General features: G+C 38.9%; 1 protein-coding gene across 1 annotated transcript; it reads left to right on the plus strand.

Annotated features, from left to right (window-relative positions):
* Positions 1-2,392: 2,392 nt before the first annotated feature.
* Positions 2,393-5,036, plus strand: caap1 (caspase activity and apoptosis inhibitor 1). The gene is made up of 6 exons (XM_083666264.1): positions 2,393-2,545; positions 3,333-3,524; positions 3,678-3,762; positions 3,888-3,948; positions 4,043-4,110; positions 4,332-5,036. The coding sequence occupies exons 1-6, from the start codon at positions 2,444-2,446 to the stop codon at positions 4,826-4,828; spliced, it is 1,005 nt and encodes a 334-aa protein (XP_083522390.1). The 5' UTR covers positions 2,393-2,443; the 3' UTR covers positions 4,829-5,036.
* The last annotated feature ends 18,816 nt before the right edge of the window (positions 5,037-23,852 follow it).

Raw genomic sequence — 23,852 nt, forward strand, 5'->3', positions numbered from 1 at the left:
AATGTCTATCTAATCATATGGCTATATTTATACCCATCTGATTTGTCCCGTCTGGTTTGTCTTTTCCACGCCTCAGTGCTCTGTCTTACTACAAAAGAGAGTGTTACGCTTCTTATCTTGTCTCACTGTTGATGGCTTGGAATGTAGGCAGTGAGGGTTATCTCTCACATACTCTTCCCAAATGGTGGGGGGTGTGAGGGTCCCTGTTTTGCCAATACCAGCTACTGTATGTTGTTGTGGTCGGGGATGAATGACTTGATTCAGACTCTGCGATGCCACGAAAGAAAAGTGAGGTCATGATATCAACATGCATCCATATTCAGCCACAGGCAATAATTATTGATCAGGGAGCCCAGTCAAGCTTGAGAGATTACTGTGGTTTATAGTAGTTTGTGTCTAGTGTCTCTGTCAAGTGATCCCCGTTTCCATCTGACAGGGGTAATTCAGGTACTATGAAGACCTTTAGGTTAAGTCATACTGTCCTATGTTGAGTTGTTTTGGAATCCAATGTTGGTTTCTTTGCTACTTCAACCTTTTTCGGTTTTAGTTGACTTGAATGTAATGTACTTGATTGTGATGACTTTTGTTGAATCATGGTTTCGGGTACAGTACAGTATTACACCCAAATGTCTGCAAAACATCTTTAAAAGTTACTACCGTAACTTCAAGCCATTATGCTGCAAGTGATGCTCACACACACACACACACACAAACTTTTAAGTAAATTCAATTTAATATCAAGGCCAGAAATGTTCAACAAATGTGGTACAGTAGGCCTATGTTGTGAGCGCTCTCTTGGAATTAACAGAATTTAGTAAGATTCATTCTCAAAAAATGTTTTTGGAACCAGCTGGGTTTCAACCAGGGACTTCTTGTATGGATGCCACAGACCTAAACCATTATACCAAGAGGACATCCTTGTGGTACAAGGGCTACATTTGGGCTTAGAAATCGCAGGCAGGGCTACCTCATCACAAGAGCGTGATTCCACGCTCTTGGGGTTTGAACTGGGGACCACTTGCTCTCACTAAATCAGACTCTTCTGGGTTCTGAGATTAAGTAAACTATTATACCAAGAGGACATCCTCATGATACAAGGGTTATATCAGGGATTATAAGTCACAGGCATGGCTATATTATAATGAGAGCATGATTCCAAATCATTTCTGCTTCATTAAAACACATTTAAGATGATTTAAGAACTCCGATCCCTGTTGAAAAGTAGTATTTAAAAAATACAAAGATATAGTTCTCTAAAGTATCTTGTTACAAAATACATTTCATTTTTGTTCTCTACAAAATAATACATTTAAATACGATTTCATGTAACAGAAATACTGCCCATCTCTGCTGGCAACACACTATTGATGGTTGTTTATTCTACTGTATGGATACCAAATGTTTTGGCCTCTTCCTCTGTGCTGGCTCAACTGCAGCTTTAACAAGGTGATATTCAGACGCATGGGAGCAGATGTTGCAAAGAAAACACAGCGTGACATGATTGTGATCGATGCATGCTGCTCCACCAAATTCGCAGCATAATTTGGCGGATGGCATCAGGATAACAACCTGCATTAGCTTGAGACAGCTGTCGCCATGGCACTCAGGCAACATGGCTGCTATATTCTCCCCTCCTTATTTAAGATAGAGGCAGGACAGCCAATTAGAATGATTTACAGCATACTAGTACCACGACCACCTTGAAGCCTGGTCCCAGCCATACAAAACAAATGCAAGTCTACCTAGGGAGTAAATGGTGAGGCAACTGACGACAGTGTAAGAGCTGTATAGTCTTTTGACATTTGTTTTTGCAAGCTGGCCTCGAGATTTATAAATGAATGTGGTTGTCCTTTAATAGAGGATAATGAACTCATTTAGCCCTATAGGCTACATCGTTTTCATATAGTGCAATGATCAGGCCACACAGGCCTACTGTAGGATTGTTTTGGTTGCTTCCAGGTAGAGAAGTCAACTTTATCTGCCTTGTAAAAAATAAAACAAGGTTTGTGCAGGTTTGACACATATTTCACACGTAAATATGGTTTGCAATGGTGTCAAGTGGATGTCAAGTTGAAGATCTTGCACACTAGTCATGGAGTACAGACTAGCAGACAATAGCTTGACGCTCAACAGTTTTCTATGGCAAATCATATAAAATAATTGGCTAAAATACATGTGTTATAGTTTTTGGACTGTAGATATTTTTCTCTCTCAATTTGTCGTCTAGGCATTTTACATGCCAAAATAGGCTATCAGTACTTATTGGTCTTGTTTTTAGTGTTGCCCTTTCTGTCCAGCAGATGGCGGTAATGCAACTTTGGTTTCTATCGAAGAAAGAAGAAGAAGAATAGGTCGCACGTGGATGATGTAAACATTTTTGCGACAGTGTAGTTGCAGAAGAAGAAACACTTGGCTTGTGTTAGTTCATCATTAGCTTAAAAAAATGTTGAGAAAAAAATCAACCAGCAGGGAAAAGAAGAGGAAACATTCACAATCAGAAGAGCAGCATGTCGACAGAAGACGCAGATGTACAGAATCCAGCGTGGTGAGACAAATTGAACACAATGCATGCAAGGCATACGCATACATACACTCACTGGGCACTTAATTAGGAACACCTGTACACCTTCTCATGGTGGAGGTGATGTAATGGTGTGGGGAATGTTTTCTTGGCACACTTTGGGCCCGTTAATACCAATCAATCATCACTTGAATGCCACAGCCAATTTGAGTATTGTTGCTGACCATGTGCATCCCTTCATAGTCACAACTTCCAGCATGATAATGCACCATGTCACAAAGCGAAGGTCGTCTCAAACTGGCTTGACATGACAATGAGTTCAGTGTTCTTAAGTGGCCTTCCCAGTCACCGGATCTGAATCCAATAGAACACCTTTTGGATGTGGTAAAACGGGAGATTCACGGCTTGAAAGTGCACCTGAAAAATCTCATCATGGACCAGAATCTCAAAGGAATGTTTCCAACATCTTGTGGAATCAATGCCACGAAGAATTGAGGCTGTTTTAAGAGCAAAGGGAGGCCCTACTCAGTATTAGTATAGTGTTCCTAATATAGTGTTCTGTGAGTGTACATGCAAGGCTAGCAGCTAGCTATCTGGCTATCATATAGCCTGCTAATTTTACCACTTTCGGCACCTGAGCGGTGCCTGTGCCCCATTAGTATGAGAGAGATAGGAGGAGCTCTTTGGTATTAGTTTTGCACGTGCCATGCACTGAAGATGTGTTGGCAACATTGCAGGACCGAGGGTACTCTCGCTGCAGACTTATTAGCAACAACAACTCCTCATCCATTGATGTATCTCCCTGAAACAGGACTCAAAGGATGAGCAGCCAGACCAGGAGCTGCATGCACCTGCCAGTGATGTTGAGGAGGGAGGCCTGGACCTGAGTGTGCCATTCAAACCTATCAGTGCCTACATCACAGACAGGCAGGAGATGCTTGAGCAGTGTTTCCATGTGCTTGGGGAAAGCAAACTGCAGAAAATGCTGCCTGATGAACTCAAGGTGATTATCCTGTTAATTTTGCACATGCAAACATGTTTTGCTCAGAGTATTCCCTCAGCAAAGAGTGAAGTTATAAAGGTGATGAAGCCTGAATGCTGATTAAGCTGATGTGTTGAGTTAACTGTAATTTCTTCCTTTGTATTTGTCCAATAGAGCTGTAGTTTGGATGAAATTAAAAAGCTATGTTCAGAGCAAGTTGAGCAGCTCTCTAAAAACAACCTCCTAAAGATACTTGAGGGTAAGTCCAGGGATGTTCAGCATCTAAAACATTCCACATTGTTGCTAACCCTGCTGTCTGTTCTTGAGGCTTATATTGCATGCTGGCTGTCTATCTATTTACGTGTTTGTTTTTTGTTTTCAAAGGAGAAGAGCTTACAGGTTCATCTGGAGAGGAAGAAGGAAAAACAGTGGCCACTGACAGCCAGTGAGTACAAAACAACACTGTTGAAGCTTGTATCAAATTGAAGTAGAGAATAACTCATGAGCATCATTTCTTATATGTATTTCCCCCTTTCTAGGCAGGACAATAATGTGGATTCCACATCGTCAGTCAAAGAGAGCGTTGAAATGGAGGACTTGAAGCAAGGTACATTTATATCGACCCAAACTTTCATATCATGCATGGAAAGAGAAACCTGCACCAAGTGATATTTATGGCGAATTAGAAACACTTTTACCTAAAGCGGAACAATGACTGAACTGGAATTAATGTATTTGATGCTATCTTCCCAGATTTTCAGGCACTGTTGGCTATTGTTCACAGTAATGGTGGGACATGTCCCAAATGTCTTGTCATTCTTTTTGCAGAAGGTGGTGCCTCTGGTGAGGAGAGTGACGTTCTTAGCATAAATGCAGACACATACGATAGTGACATTGAGGGACACAAAGACGAGCGGCCGGTAAAGACAGAGAAAGGTACAGACACAGCGGACATAGTTACTGGAGCAACATCTGACCCCACTGTGACCCCAGCACCAGCCACTGAGAACCCTGTGACCGTCAAACAAACAGAACCCAAGAAAGAGCTGCAAAAGGATATAGATAAAAGCGTCAGCGAGATCTTAGCCTTAGGATCAACCCCCATCCAAGAGGAGGCTAAAGAACTGATGGAGCCGGCTATAGCCACTGCTCCAGAAACCCCAGTGTTGGTTATGAGGTTACCCGCCCAGAGTGCACCCATCCCTGGCCCGGCCCCAGTGGCAAGTCAGCCCTCAGTCCAGCAACTAGAGCTCCTAGAGCTGGAAATGAGAGCCAGGGCTATTAAAGCTCTAATGAAGGCTAATGATGTGAAGAAGCAGGCCTAAGGATAAAGTTCTCAAAGACATTCAAATTTGTTCAAAACAGTAATTTTTTTTTGTTTGTGCATTATTTTTATTATCTGTATGTTTGCTGTGAGTTTGAAATTGGAAGGACCAAATGATACCAGCATACCAAATGATGCTGTTTATTTACATTTTGAGTAATCAAAGTACATTTCATGAGTACATTTTATTTTATAAAATGAAACTTCCTTTCTCACTGTGTGTCTTTGGTGTTTGTCTTTGGTGTTTTTTATATGCAGGGGAAGTGGAGTGGTATTTTATGGAGAAATGGAGGGATTGCAAACATACAACTAAAGAGTTAACTTTTGGCATTAATAGTGATGGATTAACGTGAGTTTTAGTGTCAATCATTTCAATGGCATTTCTATCCTTGAAACCAGACCTTTTGGCTTGTTGATAGTGCACTATGCATTTCCCCCTCTGCTCACTAGATGACACTGTTACTCCATCAGTCAAAGATGCTCTACTCAGAAGCAGGAGCACTGTAGTGATAGTAAGAGTTTTCTCTTTTGTTGTTGTAGTTGTTTTTCACCTTCAGATGAATTTGTATATGATCTCATACTTTGTGCCCACTAAAATACATGATTTACTTCCACAGCTATAGATGGCACAATTACACTAATTAATTTGATAGGTTTGTTAGCAGTGCGTGATCAGAAATAAGGATGTTGTTTTGAATATATCAGTTCCTGACTGACTATTCCTTATGATGAAGTGGCTAGTGAACTTGATAGGTAGACATGTGTCCATTTTGTATATGGATGCAGCTTTCTAGCTTAATACAAAGGGCTGTCTATTATCAAGACATGCCATGTACAAGAAGACACACAAAAGTGAATTAAGGTTAAATGGTTATTTGATTGATTTATAACTGATTATATGTTGATCTAGATGCCAGTACAGTCACCCTTCATAGTTCCTAGTTAGAACTTGGGCAAAGGTCTCTCCTGAGTTGTAAGACTTTGTCAGCACTCCATATAAAGACAACAAAAAAACACAATGAACTAGAATCCAGGTAATTGGTCATTGCTCTACACCCATAAATCAAAGTAAAGTACCCAAACGTTTGAGCCATTAGAATAGCCTTTGAAATAATTTCTATTGCTTTCTCCTCTTTGTGGGAACTAGAATAAATAGCATGCTCTCAACTTACATTTCTGCATTTTACCATAATTTAGTCTGAAGCCGCTTTGTTCTGGTAAACTGTAAGGTTGGGGCATATGCAATTACATGCAGATTCAGAGCAAAACATCCCTCCCCTCGGGAGCCAATGAAATGCTGGATAAGCGCCGAAGTGCCTCTTGGGTATTTGCATTTAAAAGAGGCAATTTTTTTGTAAATGCAGATATAATTATGCTATTTTCCACACTCACGGGTATCTCTTGTTATTCACTACTGATTTCAAGGGGAAAATGTCCACTTTAGAAATAGTATAAAGAGACTGAAGTGTTCATAGTGTCGGTGATTGACGACTATTTTTCAGTGTCATTTTGTTGCATTAGTTTGTGAATTATTATTTGGGATGAGCTGATAAACTGCTCTGACAAGCAATGTAGAGAAATGAGTAGGCTGATTGAAGAGGATAGTATATTGGAGGTGGTTCAATAAACTATGCTTGGGTGATGACATACCAACCTTTCCTGAAATCTGAGGACATGTGTTAGCTCCCAATATAGTTTGGTGGGCTATCCACGTTTCATACCTGATTGGTCATAAAAGCATACAAGCCAATTTATAACTTTCCATATTTTAGCTGTTAACATGCCCATATACATAAGCCCAGTTTATTCAATGACATGGGCCTCTGCCCCAACACAACTGAAAGGATCAGATAGGTTTTAGCATTATGATAATACTGTAGCTCCACCTTGCAGTTTAGGTGGGTTTTAATCCATATTACGTGCACCTAAATGTCTTCCCGAGCCAAAAAGGAGACCAGGGAAAGACATGGTGAGTATTTTGTGCAAGACTGGACCGGACCCACTAGTCATCTGACCAAACTGACCAGTTATAACCAATATCAATAACAAGGGGCTGTGAGTTTTCCCTGGTCAGGAGCAACTTAGAGCCAGTATGTTAGTATGCTTTTCAAATGCACAGTTCAGATCTCCAAGTATTTCCCATACTTCTAAAACATCCATAAAGTCTAATCCATAAATTGTGCTTTTTAACTAAAAAACAAAATGTTGAGTGGCACAGGGGTCATATATTTCATCCTGTGTGTTTATATTGGGCTGCCTTATGTCAGTAACTGTTGATGCTTCTCCTCTTCCATAATGGAACGAGACAAATGTCACATCAATCTCTCAGTTTGGCAACAAATATGGCTGTCTGCCCAATGTGATCCATTAATCCAAAAGTTCTGAGGCGGGAGAACAATAAAATGTTACTCAAGTTGCTCAATAGACAAGACTTCATATTGTGCTTGATTCTGTGTGTATTTTGTAAAACAGGATCTTACAACAACTTGGCCCATTCTATTCGATTTACTTTATTTCTGAGCTTGCAGAGATGTTTTTGCTGATGTCAAAGCTGAGAAGACATAATCAGTTGTTTATATCTGTATCGCTGAAACATTTGAATAACAAGATGCTGCTACCTAAATGCACACCTTGTTTCAACAGCAATGTCATTTTTCTTCTAGTCTACTACTCTGCGGAGTCATCTCTTTTCTTTTTTCACACATGAAATTAAATTGAACTAACAGTATGCTGACAAGCAATAAAAAACGTACCACCTCTGAGTGACTAAATTAATTGATTTCCTCAAGCAATGAATCATCGTGCACATTTCATTTTCATCATGTAAGACAACATGTGTTCTATCAAAGTGAAGGAGAAATGTTTAATACCAGATGTCTTGAAGTATTAATTTAATTAAATGACCATTCCTTTGAGTGTTAATTGCTGTTGAATCACTAGTAATCATGATTACTATCTTCACAGATCTTCATAGTTATGAACCATCTAAGAATGTATCTCTTTGAAAAGAGAAGAAATACAGTATAATGGCTAATTTGGCATGTCAAAGATATGAAACGTGTGCCTGCGTTGGGAAAACACATACTCTAGTAAATATGCTGTACATGGTAGTTATTTATGTAAGAGGAGAGGAGCAGGGCTAATACTGTACACTGTCAACACAGTATAGTGTAATTGATTTGGAGGTGTAAAAAACTGGGGTAACACTTTATAAACCCCCCCATACACACACACCCACATAATAATTTTATTGGAGGCAAGGTTGGCTTTGAGTTTAAGGAGGCTAGCCAGTTCAAGCTAGCTTGCTGGTTCAATCCCTGGATGTGAGCCAGAGATTGGAGGGTTGCTGAAATTACATCTAACTGGCCAGCTACTACATGACTTACAGGGCCCTGCGTATGAAATGTGACAGTGAAGCATGTTCTCTTCTTTTGGCTCTACACTCCAAAAGTTTGTATTTAAAACAAATTACTATGATGTTAAAGTAGAGATTTTCAGCTTTTATTCAGTGGTATTTGTGTACATATTGGTTTCACCATTCAGAAATGGAAACACTTTTTATGCATAGTCCTGCTATTTCAGGGTACCCAAAAGTGATGGGACACTTGGCTTGAAAGGTGTTTCTGTTTCATTAGATCAGTCAGATTATTTGTGAAGTCATAAGAGAGCTCTCAATGTCTTGTATTGATTCTAGGCTTTGTGTTTGCCTTTGGAGTCTGTGAAGAGTAGGTACAAAGAGACATCAATGAAAGTCAGGGATGCCATTATGAGGCTGACATATCAGAACAAATCTATCAGAAACATAACCAAAACATTAAACCTACCAAAGTCAACAGTTTGGAACATCATTAAAAGCAAATAAAGCACTGGTGAGTAAATGGCCTGGTAGGCCAAGAAACAATTCTACAGTGGATGATTGAAGAATGCTCACCATGATTAATGAGTAATACCCCAACATTGCCCAATTAACCACTTAAACTTGTAAACGACAAATTAGTGCCTTATAAGTGTTCCCTATACTGAAATGTTACCAAAACAACTTTTATTAGATGCACTCACAGATGCAGCCAGACAACGGACACTAGTCTTTGCAGCAACATTGTCATTGAGTTCTACAATAGCTACACATTTCAAGCATACAGTAGCCTATACCCAAATTCAAATAGCCTTGATTTTGAAATTTGATATGCTGCTCCACCATAATATCAGCATTTTTAGAAATTCCACCATCTTTTGACATCTGACTTTCAGATTCCTTCTGTGCTCCGCATGAGTTTTTCCCAACTCGAGGGCCTGCATTTAAATGCTGCATTAATGCCATCAAACAACCATTGGTATTCTGGCGAGTCACCCGGCAAGCCAATAAAGCAAAATGCTCCTGACAGATATGGAGAGACATCACCCAGGATGGATGACCTCGCACAATCAAACCAGCATAATCGAATAAAATATTGCAATATTACATCACAGCAAACTCCCTCCGTGACAGCCCCTGCTACAAGACCTTCAAGTGCAGTCCTCAGAGATTTGGTGGCTTTCTCAGAGAGACAACTTGCCATTAGTGGGCTTTTTCTTTTGCAAACTTTTATACTGATGGCTGGTATTTATTTTGACATGTTTGTGACTTAAATGTAAGTCTTTACTTAGCGACATAGAGATACACTATCTACTGCAGGGCTCTGTGTTTGTACAGTTTTGATAAAGGCATCTTGCATGGTTTTGTGGCCCAGCTAAATGTAATATATGTTTTGGTATTACTGTAAAACTGGTTCACATATGTCTCATACTGTATGTTTCAGTTGGCCTGATTTTGATGCAAAAACAGATTTGTCTTGACTGTTGATTGGCTGCTGTTGCTTTTGAACTACTTAGTTTGAGGGCTGGGAAAACATGGCACACTTGTTTGTAATGATTACCTCTGATGCACACAGACACAAATCCTTTTACAGACACACCTACAGCATGTGTTGATCTTTAAACGTATATAACCAAAAAAATAATGACAATACAAAACTGCATAAGTCAACTCCTATTGTAAAACATTTCACGCATTAAGCCCAAAAATGACTCAAACATGACATTGATCCTAAAGAGCTTAATGACTTCCCCAGAGCTAGATGTGTGAAAGGACATCAGAACAGCTTCAATGACAGTTGTTTTTGAAGCAACCATACTATCCGGGAAGTTAAACTTAAACAGCTGTTTGATCATGGTCCCAGCTTTGATTATCGCCCCAGCTGTCTTCAGAACAGTTGTGGACCACCAAGTGTCCCAAAATAATTACAATGGTGTGTGAATCCCTCCTTGGTTGCATTAGGGTTTGCACACATTGAGCTGTCAACTCCCTGTGGGCTTTCATTTATTTATTTGTATTTGTTAGAAGAAACACAAAGGACTGAGCAGAGTAAATTACTTTTGTCAAAGTTGTGATAAACCTGCCAAACTGTTCTCCCACCAGCTTGCAAGCAATTGCATTACATAAGTAATTGTCAAAAGGGACGTCAAAAGAAGTGTATGACGCCCAATGATGTTCTGTCAGTCTTTCCTCAGAGGGCTTCACTTTCCTTCCTTAGCTTAATGGTCTTGTCTTTTGTTATATGACATACTGACACTTCTCTTGGGTACAGTCAGGGCCCAAATATATGTAGGCTAGATAAAACAAAAAAAATCTATGTATTGTTTATACTGTATGTTATACTAGTTATACTTGTGATTGTTGACTTTCTGACATAATGTGAAAAGCTCTTTGAATTGTGGAACTGAATGCAGTAGGCTTATTTTATATCACTTTTTTATATTTTTATATTACTGATTATAATTCTAGCCATGGTTTGACCTTCACCCACTTTGGCCATGCACATCCAGGTAATGGTGTAGATGTCACAGGTCAATGTACAAAGCTTTGGACAATATACCGCTTGATTGCTCAACGCACCAGACAGACATTTGGAGTGCTTGTCTGTCTATTGATCTTCATATAATACAAACATGATATGAGTCACCCAAACAGCAAACTGATGCCACAAGGAAGCTTTTTTTCCCTCACCGATCCCAGCCCCATTCGCCTGTTTCATCAAGACATATGAATAGAGTGTTATTTCAGCCCAACATGTTGACAGCCAATTACCAACCACTGTCTGCAACAGCACTTCCCAAAGTGATTGCTTGTCCCCTCCTCTGATTGTGAAGGGTCTAGCAGAGCCATTTTTTGTGACTTTAATGTCATTTTGATGAGAAAACAACGCTATGACTTTTAAAAGCTGAATCACTCATGAATCAAGGGTTTTTTAAACTCTTTGAAGTTTTTAAAGTCACTCTTTGCTTTATTGGTTATAGTAAAATCAAAGTTGCATTTTCAAAAGAGACAGCTTTTTATTGATATTATGGGTATACCTAGGTGAGACTTTCCTATTGTAGTTTGTCTATATATTCTGACTTGTAGGGTCACCATCAAGACTGATAGCGTGAGTTATAGCAAGCAAGGTTCTCTGTAAAATATAGCCAAGACAAATAGTTTTAGGTTGCTGAGTTATTTTGATCGACTCACTCAGAATACCATACAAACTAACTTTGTGAAAACTGAAATTGTTTTACCTTTTCAGAGCACAGTGATCAATACAATTTAATTCAGCATTGGAAAGCAGAATGTTGAGACTTCTGAAACAAATTAGAATGTGGTGTATGCAACAAGAATGAGACGTGAAAATCAACTATTTGTTCTTCAGGGGTTATAAAGTGTGAAGTAAGTACATTTATCAATATCTCCTTCTCATTAAGGATAATCCTCTCACAAACCCAAATTCATCAGTATTGGGCAAAGCAATCCAATAAGACAATTGAGATATCCTACTCTTCCATGATGATAAAATGTCTAATGCTAATACGATAAAAGTCACATGGAAGTAATGATTTGACACAAGGTTCAACATTCTGGAACCAAAAGATTAATCACAGATGTAATCAGACATATTCACACCTGAATCAGCACCAGCATAACCATTATGTTTTCTCTAAATATTGGTAACATTGTAGCAATTTCTCATGTAGCCCAATACTCACAGTGTTAATGATCTGTCACAAAAACTTGAGCAATTAGGGCTATTTCTGTTGTACTGGATGTGACAATGTGCAATTGTGTATGTATGCAAGTCATTATGCATCACAGCCAAGGCAAACAAAAATGAATGGGTTAATTGCAACCAACATCCTGAATGGGCTGACCATAAGCTGGTCTCTTGTTAAATCAGATACAGGTGTAAAAAAGATGATCTTAGCAGCAACCAAGACTTCCCTTTGCAATTAGAGCATCAATTAGTATACACCTGGGGCTCATTAGATAGTCCAGTTGCTACCAAACATTTGCAAGCAACATGCCCACACGTTAAGTCTGTTAAACATTTTTGCTCTCATTGAATACAAATTACACTTCAAGATAATTATGCTAATGATTTACATTTTCTATCTTTCTTTTCTTAGTCGTTGGAAATAAATCAATATTTCTCATGTAATTTCAATTCACTTAATATTAACAGCATTGAAAGTCAACCTGCTGTTCTCCGTTGGCCATAACTTTATATCGTATAGGCCCGAGCTGTCAATTTATTAATTAAATCTGATATCTGACAACCACTTCACATCATATAGCCGAATACAGCCTCAGCTGCTGAGAGCACAAGGGGGAGGGGCACCACGTGGTCGAGCGAGGGAGAACTGAGAAGCGATATTCTCGGCTTATTTGACGGTTAGCCTACCTGTCTGTTGTTTATTCATTCACTTTCAATTATGGATAATAATGTTGCTTGTTTGTTTGTGCGTGGACCCACTGTGATAGACTACTGAGTGTGACAATCATTGCATATTTTTCAAAACAATATCATTTCAACATCTGGGACAAAATACACCATATTAGCCTACTGAATACGTATTCCTACCTGCAATCTTTTTACAATAATGTGTTGCCATTTGATCAACCTTCTGTTTGAGGTTGACCAACGCTGGGTTTAGGCTTTTATTCATTCATTCATCTTATTTCATCCTCAGGAATTATTTTGCAAGTGAGAAACGAGTACAACGTGGACTCTTTTACGATCACAGATAGTAAAAGCTGGGTGACCTCTTAGTGATTTCTGATTGTTTGATCATTCAGATGGGTAGGGGTAGAGAGCCTTAGATACAGCGTTTCCTGCCATCTGCTATGAAAACAAATTTACACTTGAATATCTAACAGACTAGCTGTTCCTCAGATAAATTTGGGCGGATTTTTGCGTGCAAGTGAATTAAAAATGTTAATTTTGCACACACTTGATGTTCATCATAACTAACCAGATGTAAGCACACAGCTAATCGGCAAGTCAGATTGTTTGGTTGCAATTGGCCCAATGTGCTTGTCATTTGAAGGGGGCGGCCTAAAAAACGTTAATCGTCCTAGCCTCTGGAGGTAAGCTAAAGTGTTCCCTCTGTCACAGGAAGTTAGGCCCAGCATTTACCAAACAGTTTTCATTATTCTCTATAGCAGAGAAGTCATAATGGCCTCATCTGATCTTTTATCTGGGCCTTATCATTGCCACCCAGACTCATTACACTACACGACATGATGGGAGACAGCATAATAAAATGAGGCTTAATCAAAACCAAACAGGCCTTGAGACTAATGGCTCCCCACAGTCAAATATGTGAAACAATCAGTCTGACGCTAGAGTGTTAGTTAACCTCATCATAGGTCTTCATTTGGAAGATGGAGGACACAGTGTTCCATCACACGATGCCTCCCCCTGCCATGCAACTTACCATTAAAACGATGTCAGCTCACTGTAAAATAATAATACCAAATAACACATTATCATTATTTTTACACAAAACAGGAAAGACCACTTATTGACCATTGGTTTGTGTGCATGCCTGCATTGCAGTGAATACACCAACAATAAGACTAAACAGCCTATCTGGTGGGTCATTTCCATGAGGCAAATTATCAAAATGATATACCTTGTTAACGACCGGTCAACATGTTTTAGGAGAGTTACAGACTGCACCCAATAAAAGTGAGTTTTCCAAAGATGGGACATTCTGTTTGTTCTCTGGCAGGAATTTTGGCCATGATGGAATTTGTTGCTTACAAAATGGCTCCCCTGAGCCATTTTTCTCCTTTGAAGCAAAAAGGGTATGTGAAAGCATCAAATGAAGTGCTAGGCCAAACAACTACAACAAAGTGTCCCCTTCTCCTAGTACAGGTAATGCAAGATCCTGGAAGTTTAGGCAATAGACGATTGCAGCCTTTTTACACTGAGGAAGAAATCCCCTGAAAGCTTTCCTGAGTGATGTGCAAGTGTCTGTTTCTGTAATGGGCTATGCCACGGGAGTGTTACCATGGAAACATGGCAAAGGCGCAAGTACAGCTCAATGCTGCTCTCTGGGGAGTATCTGGGTAGTTTCTGTTTAGTGGGAAACAGTGATAATAGCACAGTGTTGGGTAAAACTCAACTGGGGAAGACTATTGCTCATACTAGAGGAAAGAGTTTCGGATGTTTAAAGATGTCAGTCCTGTGACAGTTATTTGCTGTAGATTTAATTAATTTCCTTGATTACAGAAACTCATACGAGTATAAAAAGCTATGTTGGTTTCATTATCATGGCTAACAGGCCATGCTGAGAACTTGATTATGCTTGTGGGAAGCTAGCCAATATTAGCAGGGTGGTTAGCCTAGTTCTTCCATCTTTCAGTGGTTTGCCATCTATCCATCTCTTACAGTAGCCTGGGTACTTGATCTGTAATGTAGGCATATGGTCTAAGTTAATATTTATTCTTCCTGATAATTGGGTCTGAAAATCCTGGCCACACAGTCTACATACATGGAGACGCCAGAGCACAGGGTCAGTGTCAGTGCAGTGTCACTGGAATAGTTAGGGGTTTAGTGGGCACATCAACTTTACTTACTGCCCGCCCCTCGAACTTCAAGGCTACCTGCCACCCCATGCTAGATATAGCTCTACAATCTGATGTTGTCTCTATCACTACATTACAATTAAGCTTGTAGTTCATTGCATACAGTCTTTCACATTCTCTCACAGTATCCTACATCAGCGCAGACAGTCCACCCTCTTTGGTAGTCATAACCATAGTCTCAAATGAATTTGTATTCATTCTTCGATGAGGTTTACCCAGCCTCAGGCAGGTAACCACAGTCCCTGTGAGACTGTTTGCCCTATGTGTAGTCTGTCTAACAGACACCCAGGTTACATCAGATATGCCTTTATAAACCGTTGCCGCTCTGTTGCTCTTTTCCCAGTCATGATGTATATGTCATTTTCCGTTAGATGTTGGAAGTCGGAAACTTAGGATGAAAAAACAGGAATGAACACAGCTTTGTATTGGATTAAATCACAACTGTGCATAAATTATATTCACAGCAAGTATTTTAAAAAAAAAAACAAGAAGGCCAAAACCCTTTGGAGTAGAAAATGTCACATTCATTTCAAACACATTACCCCCTGCTGGAAGGCCTAATGAAAAACCCCATTAGAATGTCATACCTGCTACTTGTGAATTCTCCAGAAAGTTTATTTGATATGTCTAAACCAATTACCAAAGTCTTAGTGATAAGAAACGGCTCAGCAGACCCAAACTTGATCTGAATGGAGCACGCTAAATTGTTGAATATTCGCGGGCCTCTGCTTTGAATAATTAACTGTGTTCTAAGTAGAAATTTTATAGCCAGAAACTCATTTTCTTCCTGGCATTATTTGGTTCGGTCCTTGCAGTGCCATTAAAAAATCTGTCCAGCTGATAAGGTAGAATTAAAGGCATATTTCGTATGCAATGTGGACTTGTTTTTTAAGATCCTGCAAAAATTATTGACACAGATGGTAAAGTCTGACAACAGCAATAGGGATAGGGGCCTACTGTATTTCATGTGTTTGAACTGCCACTTTTTGTCCCGCCACTTAAACAATATCATGTTGCAATTCTACAGTAAAAGGTAGGGCTACAATATTCTCCCATTTTTCATCCAGCGTAGATGGTTACCTTCAGATCAAAGTACTGGAAAGGCTAAAGCATTGTTCCTACCTACCTGTACATAGTGCCCTCCACCACCCAACCACTTTTCAACCTGTAATCTGCACTACTTCTATTTGGATAATCCTAGTAATTTACTATATCTTGAGTCATTAGTACTGAACAAAGATCTTCAGTCCTGCATTTTATCTGAAGTGAAATATTTTGACAGTATAGTTGTACCGTCTGGCAGTCCCTTTACTTGTGAGTGCTCCAACATGGACTCTCCCTGGACTTTCAGTGTTTCATGTCCTCCACAGACACATTGCAGGAGCAGTGGGACAAACATTGGATGAGTCACCGAGAAAACAATTCCCTTGGATATACCCAATGTCTCTCTCCCTCCCTCTCTCTCTCTCTCTCTCTTTTTCTCTCTCCTTCCTCTCTGGGGTTGAATCATATTTCTTTTGACACACACACACACACACACACACACACACACACACACACACACACACACACACACACACACACACACACACCACCCCTCCGCAAAAAAATCAATAAAAAAATGCATTGTCTTCTCACTTTCTGCTGTTGGCGTCAGGCTGTCTAAATTGTCTGCGAAAGCAGTGGAGTGTGAAATTGAGTTCAGAACTGTATGCAGCGTGAGGAGGCCCAAGACGAGCATATGTTTGCTTATTTATTCATATTGTGTTGAAATTTACTTGCAGTTTTGCATGAAGAGGTCAATTAACATGTTGTGATGTTGTTCTTGGTTCTTGGTGGAATTCATGAGAAGGGGTTGACATTGTTAGAGGAAATTGTTTAAAAGGTTACTTTTGACCTCCAGTTTGGCTACAATAGATCATAGGTAATAGGTAATCTAAGGAGTCACTAAAGCTCGATAAGTGAAAATATATTTTTATAAAAAAAGATACATGTTTCCTATTTCTTTTTTCCTTGGGTACTTTAAACCAGGATGAGTTCTGTTTTGTGTGTGAAATCCTCACTTGCTCTCTGTCTACTCCGGAAGTTTAGTACTTGCATACTGTATAGTGAAAGGTCACTTGTATTTTATATAGTTTGCAGCACAGTTACTTGGAGTCCATAGATTTGGCCTGTTTCTTAATCTCTTTTATACAACAGTGGTTGCAATTCTTATTCATTCCCAAAGTCAAAGAGTCTATGCTAGAATAATAGCACCTGTCTATATTAATTCACCGGAAACAAATGATTTTGCTTGAGAATGTAACTTTTTGCTGCGTTTTTGAGATTTAATCAGTGGTATTACGCGGTGGCTCCTTGGCCGAATTCTTTTCTTCGCCGCTATGATGAATGTTTTGTAACCAGATGATAAATGCCTATAGATTGCTTGGCGAATTGCTGTCGGTTTGAAGAGTAATGGCTCCTCTCACATCTCAGAGCACTCGATGCAAAGATCATTCAGGGATTTTAGCTCTTCTCCTGTGAGCGAGCGCAAAGCGTGATGAATGCATTGGAGAGAAATTGTAAAGACTACACCCCAAACTTTGTCACCAGACTTAAAGGAAGGCTTTGTGAATGTCAGGCCCCACTAACGATTCTGGCTGTCACTGAAAAAAAGTTCCTGAAATGAGTTTTTAAGATTAGCAGCGCTTTGAGTGCCCTTCAGTGTCATCAAAATTACAGATGCAGCGTTAACCTCTTCAACTCTGGACTTAATTTGAATGACAGAAATTGTAATAGCAGCATAAATCCTGCCAAAGTCTAAGGATTCACTTAACTCATGCAATACTGTCATACGTTCAATAGAATGGATGAGCTACTGTACTATCTAAGTGATGGAGTAGTGTTCAGAAGATTCAGAACTTCCATTTATAAAGTGCTCATATTAGCAACGGCGGGATTTGTGTTGTCTGTGTTTATGACTGTCACATTCTTATTTTCACTGACAAGACATGCAGACAAATGTTTAATGATTTTCTATGCTATTGACTGTAGGCCAGGGCTTTACTATGATTGGGCAATACTGTGTGCTGGACAGCTTATCATAACATTACATTGCAGAGCATAAAATCTATTTCCTCCTCTGTGACATGTTAACCACATACACACATTTTCTCCTAAAAACTACCATTGCACTGACAATTACATTCATTGAATGGTGCTTATAAAGCACAGTAAAAGGACCTTCCATTTTTGACAGAGACTTATCTGAATCTATGTATGACTTACTGAGTTTGACAATGATATTTCAAACACATCTCAAAACTGGGAACCTCAGTCAACATGGCGTAAAGCCTGATAAGCACCAACATGTAGAAAACCATGCCGAAATGACTAAGGCTGCTTTTAAGCTAATCACAGTACCTTGGGGACATGTTGGGCCATTATCTACTTTTAAGCATCTGCACTCATTAACTGGGTAAATACATAATTACTGTCAACCTAATTAATGTGTCATTTGCCCCTGTCTTTGGCTTCCAAGAGCTGCCATCCTGCTCTCCCTAGTAACTATGACATGCAAACTAGCAAACAAACAGATTGCATTTTATACTTAATAAGTCATTTGCCCTTTTCTGAAATGCAAAGATGATTTAATGTGCCTAATGATGTAATTATTCCTTCTTGGAAAATGCTCTGCATCCAACTAATGCCCCTGTTTAATTTCCATAAAACGGTCATGTAAAATTTAGATTTTATTCATCATGGGTTGCATCAGAGTTTCTTTTGAGGTGTACATTTGTGGAAATGCACATAGAAAAAAGGTATTTGGTACAGTACATAAACATTTAAGTGGATGTTGTATAAGAGGGGAAGGGAGTCATCCAAACATATTCTGTAAATACGGACTGTATGAATGCGGACCTCTTTATTTAAATTATGTGTACTCATTCCATGTTTATTTTACATTATATAGCATTACTGTGATGTCCAATTGATAGATGTATCAGTCATGTAATATTGTTTAGAACTATGATGATGGGCCCTTGCCCTTTAAATAATGTAGATATAATTTCTCCCACAGTGATACCTATTGCTAAACTAGGCTTGCACAGTGTTTGGTTTATTTTTCTCAGTGAGTCCATCTTGAGGTTGGCTTATTGTATCAATAGGGATATACTTTCTCACCATGAAACAGAACCCCATGTCTGAGAGATGCATGCAAGAGGGCCACACTCAGTGATAACATGCTATGTCCTAATCTACAGTTAGTATAATGTCTCTACCTTTGAACTCACGGTTGTATTTACTCTTTAAAATGGTTTTATAGTGAGGTGACAGGCTCCAGGACGCACAGAGTTGTTTCCTTCTTCTTCTTTTGTTGTCTGATAACATGACAGATACAACCACACAGACACTACATAAAATCAGCATTTTTTTCATGACAGCCACCCCCTTTTGCCCAAATCAATATTTCAGGATGAAAAAAAAAATGTTTAAACAAAAATAATTTTCCTTGACAACCTGAACAGGCGTTAAGCCAGTTATGGAAGGCTGTTCTTCTCAAGAGCCAGTTAAAAGGATTTTAATGAGCGGAGAGTGCAAGGAGGCAGGGACCCCCCACTGGGCTCTATTACAATGCACTGTCGCCTCATCAATTGATGATGAACTTCGGTGGTAGCCAGGGCAGTTTTGAGAACAAAGTGCCACTCTGTGAAGCCTCTGTCACCATAGGGCACTGTCGAGAGACGGCGGTCACCAGCTGGCATTGGCACTACAGCTCTGTCCAGGATGACGGTAATGGCCTCCACGTTTCCGGCACCAAGATGGCATCAAAGCTTTGCAGGACAATGTCATTGTACTATAAGTCTTTGAGAAAATACATGTACTGCATGTCATATGTGTGAAGCTTAGAGACAGATGTTCTCAATGGAACTGTCAAATAAAGGTTAAATAACATATGTCTTTATCATTTGTTATGGATTTTCTTAGCATACACCCCACTATTCCAACATATCCTATATGAGTCTTCTATACAGAATAAGCTCTCTCCACAAGTATATCATACAACCTCATGTCAATAGGTGTATGAATAAGTGAGTGAGTATTTTCTATTTGTCCCCATGATACACTGTTGTCATGGGGACTTTGCTTCTACAGTCAAGGTTTTGGCAAAAAAACAAGAACAAAGTTTAACCCTCTGAACTCTAACCCCTATCTTAGCATTTCCAGAATGTATAGGACAACCCTAACTGAATGGATAATATCAAATTTGAAATATTGAATATGGTACTTGCTGTGCAGATTTTTGGGCATTATTGCTGGACTCTCACTTTGTTGTGTTCACTATACTACTGTATACGTATGTTCCCTCTTACTATGTTGAAGACTTACTAACAAATGACCTCTTTAGAGTCAGTTATGTTAAACACTTTGCTTGTCTATTTTGTATGGATTTTGGTTTTGGGATAATAAGAGGGATAGAGTTTTTTGTTTCAAAATGTAAACGGTTCCAGCTCCCCAAATTAAGAGGCTTTCAGCATTGAGCAAACCTATGGCATAAAATAAGCATGAGAAAATCATGTCATCGCCATGAGGCTATATTGTTTTTCAATTTGAATTACTGCCTAAACGAAGCATTACAATACGTGTGCAAAATGTGCGCTTCATTCTCCTGGCTTTCTATGGTTACTGTTATTTTAATCACATTGAACCATGGTTAAGCAGAATAATAACATGAATGGGGAGTCTAATTTTAACAGCTTTCATTTCTCATTTAATTCAACCAGCAGGCATATGTGGAGGCTGTATTTTCCACTGATTTGCTTTTTCATGTGTTTTTATGTGTGCAGAATGCAGTGCCATCCCTTGAATGTCTTGAAATGCTCAAGGCAGACGGATTACTAACACTATGCACCAGCCAGAAAAATATTCCCTATACTGTTACTACACTGTGAGTAAAGTTCATACAAAACAGGAAGTATGTTACACTTGTTGTTAACATACGTAGGCTACTCAGGACATAAGTAAAATAAAGTACTACCAAACAATATATTCTACACATTGATCAATATACTGCAACATAGTATTGCATCATTATACAGTATACTGTATACTAACTGTTACAAAGAGAACAAACACAATCCTATAGGTAGTTTTCTTAGTGACACTTCATTCTTTTCTCTAAGAACTGCTCCCTTCAATGCTCCTCTATACATGTAGAAAACTATTATAACAGACAACAGCCATTTGCTACTATGGCATTTGCAGCATATGCACTGATAGTTACGCTCCCACTCTTTCATTTCCAAAGCTTTCCTGTCATCCACGCTGAGACAAAAGGGCCATTTTCCCTCCTTGCCACATGCCCTCTCAACTGGTGACAGAGACAGTGTTTTGTAATTACCATTACTGTCTGCCAAATAGCACTGAGCACCATTCCTGATAATTTTCCTCAAAGACTGAATCCTGTGGTCATATACTGTATGCTTAAAGCAAGGAGGAAAAAACAACCTTCTTGGCTATTAATATTTGACGTCCTTTGAAAAAGTTTCATTATTGATATTGCAAATTGTGTTAGAAATATTAACTTTATTGAAGACATTCCTGCCCTCCAGATTCTACAAGATTTCTTTGCTTCTGTAAACTTGCACAATGCACAGCTAAACAGAGGACATGAATCTGAACTTTCCTTGAACTAGAGGTTACTGGTGATCCATGTATCTCTCTCTCTCTTCATTTTCAGCTCTCAGTCTCCATTTCTATAGAAGCCAAATGCTGTAGTGCAGTACAGTAGTTCACTTACTACTTAAGCTGAAGTCACTAACAAGCAGCTGTCACAGTGCAGTACCACTTCACTGCCTTTTCATCATGTGGGATTTTGTTTGAAAGACAGCAGTTCATTTTCAAATCCAGTACTGTATGTGGGCCCCTGCACTCCTCTCAGACTGTGGCCAACCAAAACTGTTTGTAGGTCAGTGCTTTGATCATTCAAGCGGTCTAAAACTATAAGCAACAGCATGTCGAGCCTCCTAAAATGAGCCTTGTTTACTCTTTATTGGCTCTGCTTAGTTTCTGCCATGAGTCAAGTCTTTTAGAAGCTTGATCATACCACATTGTTTTAATAGAATGGGCCCCACCCCACATGTAAGTGTCGCTTGTAAGTATGCCTCTTTGTTAATTTTCCTGCCAACCACATGATTCAACCAGCAAACCTAACTTAGCTGTTAAACCTGAGGCACTCTAGGACATGATAAGCAACTCTGTATGCCCTAAGAATATGCAAGTTCATGTATAGACAACTCTCCAACTCTCTCCTCACCTAGCTGACAGTTTTTTTTACCAACAGGGGGCAGTCTAAGTATTCACAATGATGCCTCATTCATTCTACCTTAGAGTTAATGCTAGGCAGGATCACGTAAGAGCTTGCAGGCAGTGAAACGACACACTTGGTCTCCACTTTAGGAAAACATTTAGGTAAACAGTACACATACTGTACATGTTCAGAGTCCTCTTCAAACTGGGGATTATTCAATGTTGCAAGAGCATGATGGAGTATGCTGCTTCCCACCAAGTCATATACTTTATTAAAGGTAGCATTTGGATAGTATTTGGGAGAGACTTGACATTCTCTGGATTGAATGCATAAATGTCTAATCCCATTTATTTCCCAATCATTTATTTGCAAGTTGTATACAAACATTGTGTTGCATATACAGTACAGTATGCATTATAACAACATGGCTGCGTGAGATTCATACAAGTGTATCATTTGACCCAGGGCCATTAAGCTGCCTTTACACAGCTCTGAATCAGCCATCAAGTATTACTAGTCTATTGATACAGCTAACAGAAATATTGTCTTATTCAGAGTAAGAATAATAATAGCAATAATCAATAAAAAGGGCAGTACAAAGAGTATTGTGTGTATGTGAACATACAGTCATGAAATGCATTGCTAAAGAGGAGTCTCCCAGAGTCAAGAGCAATAAACTCCTCCGTTTCTCTGCCATGTTTTTAAATAGAGCTACAACTTTGAGATTCATTTGACAAAATGTGTGTGAGCTGGTGGATTGCTTTCCCATTGATCTCCCTCTCATTAGTAATTCACTCTTACTCACTATCTAAAAATAATATGATATGTTAAGGCTCTTATCATGAGTGTCTAACTGTAAGCCTTAAAATGTCTGACTTCAAATGACCAGTGGAGGCAAATTATTTGTTTTGGTAGACATTTTGTTTCTGTTTTTCTCTGATGATTTACTCCGGTAGTGTTTGAATTCAGATGCATTATTATTTCTGATGGCTCATCTATTTTTTCAACAAGCATAATACATCAAGTATGTAACAATGCCATTTGCAACAATGTTTGGTCTCAGTTTAAAGTTTAAAGTCATGCCAATACTAAGATGACTGTATAGCCCTGTATATGGTACAGGTTGGAAATAATAAACAGCATTTGGAACTGGAAGTGCAGGCTAACAAACACACTTCAACTTAAGTGAGAAGATACAACTCCAAACAATCTCTAATTAATTGATAATGAAGTATCCCCTTAGCATTCCATAATTAGCCTTCACATCAACAGGAAGGTTGTTGCAATTATTAATCTTAAGTACATTCCAATTAATATGGAATGAGTATTGAATAGAGCATCCAAGATGCCATAATAGTGAGATTATCCATTACCTGCCTATTACAGATTTAATTGGTCCTAATTGTATTCAAGTTACTTTCATTATCTGCAAATAAGCCATCTCTCAAATTACACAGTGACCCAATGAGTGGCTCTTCCTTACACTTACACAAGTTTCAGCATTAATTAGGGATGTTTTTATCTTTTTTCAAAAATGTTATGGTCAACAAGTAAGTATTAACAATAAAAACGCCATGGGATGAATTGACATAATCGTAAAGGTAGGTGTGAGGACTGAAATATTGACTAAAAATAAAACAACCATTAACATTTTCTGAGCCTACAAAAACAAAGTTGTACATTTGATCTAACCAATGGTAATAACTTTGCCAGTGAGTGAGAATGAAAGAACTTAGTATCTTGAGGGTTTTAAAAGGATCGGCATGTGTCTGTTGCCCAACTATCCTTTTC

The sequence above is a fragment of the Argentina silus genome, assembly GCF_951799395.1.
Source record: "Argentina silus genome assembly, chromosome: 1".
NCBI lineage: Eukaryota > Metazoa > Chordata > Actinopteri > Argentiniformes > Argentinidae > Argentina > Argentina silus.

Coding starts and splice junctions, on each gene's coding strand:
- caap1 (XM_083666264.1), top strand. CDS start 2,444: ATGTTGAGAAAAAAATCAACCAGCAGGGAAAAGAAGAGGAAACATTCA. Junction 3,949..4,042: donor ACAGTGGCCACTGACAGCCA/GTGAGTACAAAA, acceptor CCCCCTTTCTAG/GCAGGACAATAATGTGGATT. Junction 4,111..4,331: donor AATGGAGGACTTGAAGCAAG/GTACATTTATAT, acceptor TTCTTTTTGCAG/AAGGTGGTGCCTCTGGTGAG.